This window comes from Ovis canadensis, chromosome 5 (assembly GCF_042477335.2).
Source record: "Ovis canadensis isolate MfBH-ARS-UI-01 breed Bighorn chromosome 5, ARS-UI_OviCan_v2, whole genome shotgun sequence".
Taxonomy (NCBI): domain Eukaryota; kingdom Metazoa; phylum Chordata; class Mammalia; order Artiodactyla; family Bovidae; genus Ovis; species Ovis canadensis.
In genome coordinates this window covers 58,615,216-58,627,501 of record NC_091249.1, presented here as the reverse complement: position 1 = coordinate 58,627,501, position 12,286 = coordinate 58,615,216, and the positions used below count along the sequence as shown (strand labels likewise).

Sequence of the window (12,286 nt, the reverse complement as noted above, 5' to 3'; positions counted from 1 at the left end):
CAGTTAACATAGGTATTTGGAATAGAAAAGTTCGTGATAGCTTACCTTATTGTGTATATTTTGTAATTTTACAGTGATGCTAGATAAAATGTGCTTGTGTATAATGTAACAAAATAATTATTCAATTATTTAGTTTTATAACACTTAATAAAAATGTCTGTGTTTGTGCCAGATATTGTGACTATAATGAGGTAAGAGACAGTACCTGCTCTTCAGAACTTTTATTATTTAATCAGAAAGACAAGAGGGCATATAAAAATAACAATGAATTTTAAGTGACTTACAATAAAAGCCAGTGATTAACACAACGTCCTGCTGGATAGGGAAGATTTCTTGGAGAAGATGGAACTTGAACTTGGCTTTAAAGGGTATGTAGGACTTAAGAAAGAGGGAGAGACTGTTGTTTCCCAGGTTAGGGGAACAGCTTAAGCTCATAGAGCCTAAAGCAAGACAAAGGACAAAGGACGGAGTAGAGTGGACAAAGAACATTTGCCTGTAGAGTTTCTTATACAGAAGTGGAAAGCAGTGAGATTAGAGAAGTAAATTGGAGGTAGGTTTTAAAGTCTTTTAGGCTGAGAAATCAAAACTTGATTTTTCTGAGAGATTTTTAATTCAGAGTAAAGAAATGCTTAATATTAATCTAGCATTATTTTTTAGAATAGATTGGAGAGCTAAGAAAGTAAAAATAGGGAGATGTGTTGTGGCCTTAATTCAAGAATCCTGTTAAATGTGAGGGACCATGCTAGAATGCAGCAATTTGAATGAAAAGTAGTAATATATTGCTAAAGAAGACATGAAAGTGTAGAAGGCAACAAAGAGGAGGAATCAAAGGTATCTTTGCGGTTCTGTGATTGCTACCATTGATGGAAATATCAGAGACTCAAAAGAGACGTGGTTTGGGAACTAGTTCAGTTTTAGAAATGTTGAACTCGAGGTGACAGGAAATCAGTGAAGATGACCAGTAGGCTTTTAGACATGGGGAACAATATGAGGAGAGATAAGGGGACAAGGTAGAATTTCATGTAGGTATGATAGGTCCACCCAAGGGAAAGACTTAAAGAAGTGTAAAGAAAGGAGCATTAACATTCCTAGGGGATTGGGTACAAAATGAGTGATTTAAAAAATATCTATATATACATATGTATTTTTATTGGAATTTAGATGCTGTAAGGTTCATAGTCTAGATGTTTTGTATGTGATGAAAAAAACAGCTACTCTTGTTCATTTTTATCTGATACAAAAGTAATATTCTCTTCTTCCTTTGTAAGTCTGTATTAGATATGATGGATCAATTTGCTTTCTAAATAGAAGAAATATATTAGGCATCTGCGGATATTTGGAACTGCTCTATTTCTAGACAATGAAAAGGGAACTTAAAGTCAGTAGAGATGTTATGATTTTGTGAGAGATACATGTCCTTATCCTGATGACCTAAAACATAATAATACTGAAAGGCAACTTTGTGCACCAAAAGTGAAATCTAATTAGGAGACCTTTTTCCCAGGCAATATCTTTTGCTCTTTTTTTTTTCAGCTTTGTTGCATTTAAGCAGATTTTTTTACCTTCTTGATTGTTTTGTAAAAATAACTGATGTGTGGCAAGAACACAGAGATGAATTTGACAATTTACTATTGTAACTGTTCAAGCTATTTTGAGATACCCTAACTTTTTTCCCCATTGGTTTATTTCTTGTAGAATTTTTAGTTTAATCAAATCTAATTCCACAAGAGACATTTCTTGGATTAGTTAACATTCTTAGTCTAAAAACAACTGCCATAATGACTTAATTAGAACTAAATTTTTATCTGCTAGAATTTCATTAAATAGGTTAATTAGTGGGAATATCTGTAGAAAAGTTTTCTGTTTATAAAAGAAAACAAAAATAACCTGAAAAAGGACAGTGGAGTATTTCTGGGGGTTTCACGGTTTATCTGAGGAAGACACTGATCCCTTATCCCTAGATGCTGCTGCTGCTGCTGCTGCTAAGTCGATTCAGTTGTGTCCAACTCTGTGCGACCCCATAGACTGCAGCCCACCAGGCTCCTCTGTCCACGCGATTAGAGAATCCCATGGACAAGATATAGGTGGCAAGAATACTGGAGTGGGTTACCATTTCCTTCTCCAGTACCCCTGGATGGATGTTCCTTTATGCTTATTAACTTGCACTCACCCTTCTCTGCTTTGGCCTTTAAAATCACAACTGGGCAAGAAAACAGTAATTTTCCATAGTTGAAGGATTATATTGTAGTATCCAAAGGCAGTCTTTTTTTTTTTTTTTTTTTGCTACTGCCAGCATGTTGCTGTAGCACTCTGGTGCCCCACCAACCAGGGAAATCGGAGCAAAAATAGGAAAGGAATCTGGCATTATATTTTGGCATGTTTTTCTGTTAGTCATGTTTTGAGGACTTTAGTTTGTATATTAGTACAGATAACTAGAAAAATTGATATTGTGCCATTGGAATAAAGGCAATTTTTTTTCATACAAGTTAACTTTTTGATTAATCCAACATCAAAAATATACCCTTTAATTTTTAACCAAATGAATAAATATTTTTGGTAATTTGAAAAAGTTAAATATTTGAGAATTGATTATAATTAAGTCAGTGTGTTAAAAAATAGAATAAGCAGCATAAAATATTAAACTTCTTTTAGTTTTCTAAGCTGATATATTCCATTATTGACATTTTGGAAGTATCTTCAGTGAGTGCTTACCAATGTAAAAACGTGTTTCATTGCTTAATATAATCTTACAATGAGCAAAAATGTACCCACAGATAATTGTATATTTATATAAATTTCCTATGGATATAAATTGGTATTTCACATATCTGAAAAGTTTCTAGATATTTTTATACCTTTTTGTTACAGTGTGATGAATTTATAATCTCCACCTGGAACTTAACATTTTACTCTTGAGAGTTCAGGACCAAATTCAGTAATTAATTTCTATAAATTCAGATTACATGCTCAGTGGCACTGGAATTCGTGCTCATTTGAAATCATAAGGACCTTTTAATCACGGCCAATTTAAAGGGTAGGACAATATCTCTTAGCAGAATACAAAGTTATATTTCATCATGTTAACTCTGAATTATTTAAGCAACCAAATGTCAACTTGAAGTAAAGCAATATATCGCCCTTTGTTCTATAAATATTAACTATGAAGTAGATAAACATTAAAAAATAGAAATGTAAGCAAATCAAATTTTTATTGAAATGCATGGAGGAAAAGAAACAGAATTTTCCTCTTTTTAAAATTATATGAGTCTTATATGTGCAAATTATGGTGCATGAGATACTTATTAAAAATCCATTTCTTTTGTTGATAGCAATTTCGTCATGAAAACCTGGTCAATCTGATTGAAGTTTTTAGACAGAAAAAGAAAATTCATTTGGTGTTTGAATTTATTGACCACACAGTTTTAGATGAGTTACAACATTATTGTCACGGATTAGAGAGTAAACGACTTAGAAAATACCTCTTCCAGATTCTTCGAGCAATTGAATATCTTCACAATAATAATGTAAGTGCTTCAAAGTAACCCAAACTATAGGAAAACCATGAATTGTAAGTGCCTTTTAAACATTGTTCTGTTTTTATGAAAGTTGTTAAAATTATTTTTCTGTACAATATCAACATTGTGAAAACGGAAAGAAGGTTGGGGGAATTACTACCTTATAATTCAGTCACAGAACCAAAAAACATATTGAACACACAATAATTGTAACTATAAAGCAGACCAACTCTGAGATGCTAAGGAGGTATAGAAAAATCAGCAGTCAACTCTGGTGTCTTTTATTAGTGAAATATATTAAGACATCGAAAGTCAAGCCAGCCCAGATGATGGGAGGTTTGGAAGTAGGAATTGGAAACTAAGCCAGAGGAATGGCAAGAGAATATGGATGCCTTTAGGGAAAGAAAGGAGTGAAAGTGGCTGAGGAGTATAGAGCCTTGTCTTTTAAATCAAGAAAGGAAAGAAGATCAACTGTTTTGATTTTTAGTGTTGCCTTTTAACATTGTTTAATTACTGTTTATTTCAGCAGGTTTTTATGGACATACTTTGTTCCCAACATGAACTCTACTTTCTGTAAAGTTAGACATAGTAAGTGATATTAGGCATAACATCTGGATAGCCTAAGCTTTTTCAGACACCTTAATTTCTAATAGTCTGTCTCAGTGCATCTCCTGTTGCAGCTTTGTTGTAATGGCATCTAGGACTCAGATTGTAATTTCCTTGCCCAAATGGATCCAAGGGGAGGCAGTGTAATAGTTAACAGCACACAGTCTCTGGAGTCAGACTATGCTAGGTTTTAACCTAGTAGCTTATCTATAGATAACCACACAACTTGTGTAGCTCACAGTTACATAATGAAAGGTAGTCCTATTACTCTGTGGCCCCAGGAAAATTATCTAACCTTTCTGAGCCTCAGTTTCCTCATCTGTAAAATAATGCTATAGTATCTCACAGATTTTTTTGTAAAGATCAAATTAGGTAATAGCTATATAGTATTTAGCACTGTATTAGGTATATTTTAAGTGCTTAATAAACAGTGCTGATAGGGAGTCAGATATAGTTATCTCTATTCCTATAGTGTCTTGCCTGTAGTAGACTAAAAACATTTCTTGAATAATGGGAGACACCAGTCTGAGAGCAGAAAACTTCAAAGAGGGGGTAAAATTAAAGTAAGAATTTTGAACTTAGGTGTTTAAATTCAGGCACATAGGGAAATAACCCAAGGGCTTAACAGACAATTGAGATGTCATTGATACACATATGAATATTACCAAGCCATGAAAAAAGGTGAAACATCACCATTTGCAGCAGCATGGATGGACCTAGTGAATATCATACTAAGTTAAATCAGACAGAGAGAGACAAATATGTCACTTAAATGTGGAATTTAAAAAATAATAGTAATGACTCTATATACAAAACAGAAGCAGATTCACAGACATAGGAAACAGACTTACTAAAGGGGAAATCGGAGGGCTAAACTGGGAGTATAGGATTAACAGATACAAACTACTATATGTTAAATAGATAAGCAGCAAGGATTTACTTTATAGCACAGGGAATTATAGTTAATGTCTTATAATACCTATAATGGAAAATAATCTGAAAAGTAATATGTATATAACTGAATCACTTTGCTGTACATCTGAAATTGATGCAATATTTTGATTCAACTGTAGTTCACTAAAACAAACAAAAATGGCTTAATAGAATCAAAATGGAGTAAAAATGTAAATGATCTTGAAACTAATAAAATGAATCAAAAAATTTCAAAAGCACATAGAGCTAATAGAACAGAATTATTATCATTGTAATATGGAGTTCTATGCATTTTGGGAGCATTTCACTACAAAATAAGGGAGAATGAAACTTACTGTTTGAATCCAAAATATGATAATTCATATCATATATAAAAATTAACTCTAAATGGATTAATGACCTAAATGTAAGCACCAGAACTATAAAACTCAGAAGAAAACATAGGTGGTAATCTGTGTGGCCATGTGTTAGGCAATAGTTCTTTAGATATGACCTCAAAAGCAAAAGTAATCAAAATAGACAAATTGGACCCCATAAAAATTAAAAACTTGTGCATTGAAGGACACCATCAAGAAAGTAAAAAGACAGTTCACAGATGGGAGAAAATATTTGAAAATCAAATATGATAAGCAACTAGTTTCTAGATTGTACAAAACACAATTCAACATAAAAAGACAACCCAATTTAAAAATGGGCAAAGGACTTAGCAGATACTTCTCCAAAGAAGATATACAAATGGCTAATAGCACATGAAATGATGCTCAATATCTTGAGTCATTATGGTAATGCATATCAAAAATCGCAGTGAGGTACCATTTCACACTCACTAGGCTGGCTGTAATTTAAAAAATTGACGAGAACGAATGTTGGCAAGGAATTTGAGAAACTGGAACCTTTATACACTGCTGGTGGTAATGTAAAATGGTGCAGCTGCTATGGAAAACAGCTTGGCAGTTCCTCAAAAAGTTAAACATAGAATTAGCATATGACCCAGCAATTTTACTCCTAGGTATCTATCCAAGAGAATTGATAGCATATGTTCACATAAAAACCTGCCCAGGAATGTCGTATAAGCATTATTTAAAATAGCTGAAAAGTAGAAACAAATGTATATTAGCTGATGAATGATAAACAAAATTAAGTATACCCATATAATGGGATTTATTCAGCCTCAAAAAGGAATTGATTGCTGATGCATCCTACAGAATGAGTGAAACCTGAAAACATGTTGAAAAAAATCAAATGCAAAAAACATGTAAGTATAAATTCCACTTAAATGAAAAATTCAGAAGAGGCATTTTTGTCTTCAGATACGATGGAGTCCAATTTGTCTGGGCTTCCCAGATGGCACTAGTGGTAAAGAATTCGTCTGCCAATGCAGGAGACGCAAGAGACCTGTGCTCAGTCCCTGGGTTGTCGGAAAGGTCTCCTGGAGAAGGAAATGGCAACCCACTCCAGTATGCTTGCCTGGGAAATCCCATGGACGGAGGAGCCCGGTGGGCTATAGTCCATGGAGTCATAGAGTTGCACATGACTGAATATCTTTCTTTGATTGCTTTTGCTTTTGATGTCATAATTAAAGCAAAATAAGTTTATATTTGTTTATTTTTGAAGAAATGTCTATTCAAGTTCTCTGCCCATTTTTAAATTGGGTTATTTGTCTTTCTATTGTCAAGTTGTATTTTCTATATTTTGGATAGTAGATTCTTATCAGATACATGGTTTGCTATTATTTTCTCTTTTGGGTTGCCTTTTTGCTTTCTTAATACTGTTTTTTTCCCCCCTCCGCTTAGTTTTTTTTTTTTTAATCATTTCTTTCTCTTTACTGATATCCTTTATTTGGTGAGACATTCTGTTGATACTTTTCTTTAGTTCTTTAGATATGATTTCCTTTTACCTTGAACATATTTAAACAACACAAGAGAAGACTCTACACATGGACATCACCAGATGGCCAACACCGAAATCAGATTGATTATATTCTTTGCAGCCAAAGGTGGAGAAGCTCTAGACAGTCAGCAAAAACAAGACCAGGACCTGACTGTGGCTCAGATAATGAACTCCTTATTGCCAAATTCAGACTTAAATTGAAGAAAGAAGGGAAAACCACTATATCATTCAGGTATGACCTAAGTTAAATCCCTTATGATTATACAGTGGAAGTAACAAATAGATTCAAGGGACTAGATCTGATAGAGTGTCTGATGAACTAGGGACATGAACAGAGGTTCGTGAAATTGTACAGGAGACAGGGATCAAGACCATGTCCAAGAAAAAGAAATGCAGAAAAGCAAAATGGCTGTCTGAGGAGGCCTTACAAATAGCTGTGAAAAGGAGAGAAGTGAAGAGCAAAGGAGAAAAGGAAAGATATACCCATTTGAATGCAGAGTTCCAAACAATAGCAAGGAGAGATATGAAAGCCTTCCTCAGCGATCGGTGCAAAGAAATAGAGGAAAACAATAAAATGGGAAAGACTAGAGATCTCTTCAAGAAAATTAGAGATACCAAGGGGACATTTCATGCAAAGGTGGGCTCAATAAAGGGCAGAAATGGTATGGATCTGACAGAAGCAGAAGATATTAAGAAGAGGTGGCAAGAATACACAGAAGAACTGTACAAAAAAGATCTTCACAACCCAGATACTCAACGATGGTGTGATCACTCACCTAGAGCCAGACATCCTGGAATGTGAAGTCAAGTGGGCCTTAGGAAGCATCACTACAAACAAAGCTAGTGGAGGTGATGGAATCCCAGTTGAGCTATATTTCAAATCCTGAAAGATGATGCTGTGAAAGCACTGCACTCAATATGTCAACAAATTTGGAAAACTCAGCAGTGGCCACAGGACTGGAAAAGGTCAGTTTTCATTCCAATCCCAAAGAAAGGCAATGCCAAAGAATGCTCAAACTACTGCACAGTTGTACTCATCTCACACGCTAGTAAAGTAATGCTCAAAATTCTCCAAGCCAGGCTTCAGCAATACGTGAACCGTGAACTTCCAGATGTTCAAGCTGATTTTAGAAAAGGCAGAGGAACCAGAGATCAAGTTGCCAGCATCCACTGGATCATGGAAAAAGCAAGAGAGTTCCAAAAAACATCTATTTCTGCTTTATTGACTATGCCAAAGCCTTTGACTGTGTGGATCACAATAAACTGTGGAAAATTCTGAATGAGGTGGGAATACCAGACCACCTGACCTGCCTCTTGAGAAACCTATATGCAGGTCAGGAAGCACCAGTTAGACCTGGACATGGAACAACAGACTGGTTCCAAATAGGAAAAGGAGTACGTCAAGGCTGTATATTGTCACCCTGCTTATTTATCTTATATGCAGAGTACATCATGAGCAACGCTGGGCTGGAAGAAGCACAAGCTGGAATCAAGATTGCTGGGAGAAATATCAATAACCTCAGATATGCAGATGACACCACCCTTATGACAGAAAGTGAAGAAGAACTAAAGAGCTTCTTGATGAAAGTGAAAGAGGAGAGTGAAAAAGTTGGCTTAAAGCTCAACATTCAGAAAATGAAGATCATGGCATCTGGTCCCATCACTTCATGGCAAGTAGATGGGGAAACAGTGGACACAGTGGCTGACTTTATTTTTGGGGGCTCCAAAATCAGTGCAGATGGTGATTACAGCCATGAAATTAAAAGATGCTTACTCCTTGGAAGGAAAGTTATGACCAACCTAGACAGCATATTAAAAAGCAGAGACATTATTTTGCCAACAGATGTCCATCTAGTCAAGGCTATGGTTTTTCCAGTAGTCATGTATGGATGTGAGAGTTGGACTATAAAAAAAGCTGAGCACAGAAGAATTGATGCTTTTGAACCGTGGTGTTGGAGAAGACTCTTGCGAGTCCCTTGGACTGCAAGGAGACCCAACCAGTCCATCCTAAAGGAAATCAGTCCTGGGTGTTCACTGGTAGGACTGATGTTGAAGCTGAAACTCCAATACTTTGGCCACCTCATGCAAGGAGCTGACTCATTTGAAAGGACCCTGATACTGGGAAAGATTGAGGGCAGAAAGGGACGACAGAGGATGAGATGGTTAGATGGCATCACCGACTCGGTGGACATGAGTTTGGGTTGACTCCGGGAGTTGGTGATGGACAGGGAGGCCTGGCGTGCTGCAGTTCATGGAGTCACAAAGGGCCGGACACAACTGAGCGACTGAACTGAAATGAACTGAATAGTCTTTTTCTTGCAGGTTAAATCTGGGCTTCTTCAGGCAAAGCTTCTTATTGACTGCTTTTTCCCCTTATGCATGGGCATATATCTTCCTTTGTACACCTTTTTGGGGGAATTTTCTTGGAAATTTTATAATTTTTTGTTGAGAACTGGACATATGAAATAATACATTGTGGCAATCTGGAGATCAGAATTTCCCATGTCTCAAGGTTTGCAGTTGTAACTGTTAGTTATTTTCCTGAACTAATTTGTGAAGTCTGTATTGTTTGTCATATGTGACCACTGAAATCTGCTCAGTTAGCTTACTGGTCAGCTAATGTTTGAACAGAGAATTCCTTAAACTCGTGAAACTAATAAATCTCTCAGCCATATTTACTGGGTATTTACTGAAGGCTCCTTCTCTCTCTGTGTTGGGGCATATCTTCAGTGTTTAGGCAGAGAGTTTACAACTTAGCCCTTCTTGCTTGTGTAGAACCCAAATTCCACCAGACTTTGAACTGTGGTGTTGGGGAAGACTCTTGAAAGTCCCTTGGACTGCAAGGAGATCCAACCAGTCCATTCTGAAGGAGATCAACCCTGGGATTTCTTTGAAAGGAATGATGCTAAAGCTGAAACTCCAGTAATTTGGCCACCTCATGCGAAGAGTTGACTCATTGGAAAAGACTCTGATGCTGGGAGGGATTGGGGGCAGGAGAAGAAGGGGACGACCGAGGATGAGATGGCTGGATGGCATCACGGACTCGATGGATGCGAGTCTGAGTGAACTCCGGGAGTTGGTGATGGACAGGGAGGCCTGGCATGCTGCGATTCATGGGTTCGCAAAGAGTTGGACACGACTGAGCGACTGAACTGAACTGAACTGAACTGACTGAGAGCTTAGGGACAATCTCAGGTCTTTCCTAGTGTGTGCACAGCTGGGCATGTACCCTTCATGATTCTAAGTAATATGTTGGAACTTTCCAAATCCTTTATGGACATCTCACTCCCAGCCTCTTTTTAATTAAGTATTTTGGTCAGCTTGTTGTTTGTCCTGTTATAGCTCCCTCAGGTGGCTATGTTATTTGCTACTGCTGCTGCTGCTGCTGCTGCTGCTGCTAAGTCATTTCAGTCTTGTCCGTCTCTGTGCGACCCCATAGACGGCAGCCTACCAGGCTCCTCTGTCCCTGGGATTCTCCGGGCAAGAACACTGGAGTGGGTTGCCATTGCCTTCTCCAGTAATGTTATTTAGTAGATGCTAATTGTTTCTGACAAAGGCCCTTTGCCCTGGGCAAGCTCTGAGTTAGGTCAGTGAAGACAAGACTTCTAGTGGCATTTTCCAGTAATCTGACAGACGTGTTAGATAATGATAGTTACCTGGGAATGGGGCTTTGGAGGAGATCCAGCCCTATAGCTAGGGGATACAGCTTCCTCTGGTGGCTACTAGGCTGCTAGTTTTCACCATGATTTGGGGGCTGTTGGTCTACAAATCTACCAGGAACTGGGGAGTGGGGAATAGAAATAGGATAACTCAAGAATACCAGTGGATCATATGGTGAGGTTATGTTTTAACGTTTTGAAGAAACTGCAAAACAGTTTTTTCCAAAGTGGCTATACCATTTTATATCCCCATCAACAATGTATCAGTTTTTCTGTGTCCTCCCAGTATTGTTATTGTCTTTCAATTATCACTATCCCAGTGGGTGTGAAGTGGTATCTCTCTGTTTGTTTGTTTTGAGCAATAAAACTGTCTTTATTCACAAATGACATGATCATTTCTGTAGAAAATTTTATGGAATCTACAGTAAAGTTAAAAAACTAAGCTGTAAGTTTATGAAGATTGTAGGATAGAAGATCAATATACCAAAATTATTTGTATTTCTGCATATTAGCAAACTCAGAAACTGAATTAAAAATACCACTGTAATGACATCAAAAATATAAAATACTTAGAGAAAATAAGACCTATACACTGAAAACTATTAAACATTGATGAGAAAAATTAGAGAAAATCTAAACACATAGAAATGCTATGTTTATAGAGGTCTCGGTGTGGTTGTGGAAGACCAAAGAGGATGTTGCTAAAACTGAATTTTAGAAGTTGGAATTCAGAGAGTGCTTGATTCTCAAAGATAACAAAATTCTGCATGTAGTCAGGGTGTTAACTGTTAAAAAGAGTAAACATCTTAGGGTGTCAACTGAGTGTATCTTTATGCATGTTTAGAGCACTGAGGAGGAGGGTCATAGCTGTGTAGTAGGCAGAATATGTAAAGTGATATTTTAAAGCGCTTTTCCATGTCTATTTTTGCTCATGTTATATTCTCAGATCTTGGTATAGTACCTGGCATGTAGTAGTCACTCAGTAAAAGTTGTGAAAGTAAAAAGGGACTAACAAAGTTTTACAGATGGTGCCTTTAAGGTGATTCATTACCCTAAGATAATTATTTGGCCAATTAGGAGGAAGACTTGAGGCAGAACAAAAGCTAATCCCCAAAGCTTATAGCAATAAGTTATATAAAAAAGGAAAGATCCCAGAATTCTGTCACCAAGATATTTTCACTGGTGCTGTGATACTTTGCTGGTGATGAGAGTATGCTTAATACATTTGATAAAGTTTTTAAATGCCTTCATTGTTTCAGGCACTGTACTGGGCATGGGGGATATGGCCTGAACAAAACAGATACACATCTTACCCTCATGGAACTTACTGTCCAATGGGAATGACAAGTAAATAGGCAAATAATAATAAAGCATTATTATTAACTGTGAAGGAGGAAATGTAGAATAATATATAAAAGGAACCTCTTTATTGCAGACATCTCAGCTGAGACATAAGGAAATAGTTGGCGAGGCAGTGTTCTAGGCAGTTGGAACAGCATTAGCAAACGCAAAGAGTGATGACACAAAGCTGGAAAATTGGGAAACTAATATTCTATAGGCTAGGGAAGAACGGCTGAGAATGTGAGCAGAGGCCAAATCCTGTAAGTCCTTACCAGCCATTTTATGTAGCTTCAAATTTGTCCTATGGCATGGGGAATCCTTGAAGGAGTGCCATAATCACAC

General features: G+C 36.8%; 1 protein-coding gene across 1 annotated transcript in view; it reads left to right on the top strand.

Moving 5' to 3' along the window:
* The window catches only part of CDKL3 (cyclin dependent kinase like 3), a 33,109-nt gene that overhangs the window by 843 nt on the left and 19,980 nt on the right, over positions 1 to 12,286 (top strand). The window contains exon 2 of the mRNA XM_069592066.1: positions 3,330 to 3,524. Coding sequence (XP_069448167.1) covers positions 3,330 to 3,524 — 195 coding nt within the window. The remainder of the gene's footprint in view (positions 1 to 3,329; positions 3,525 to 12,286) is intronic.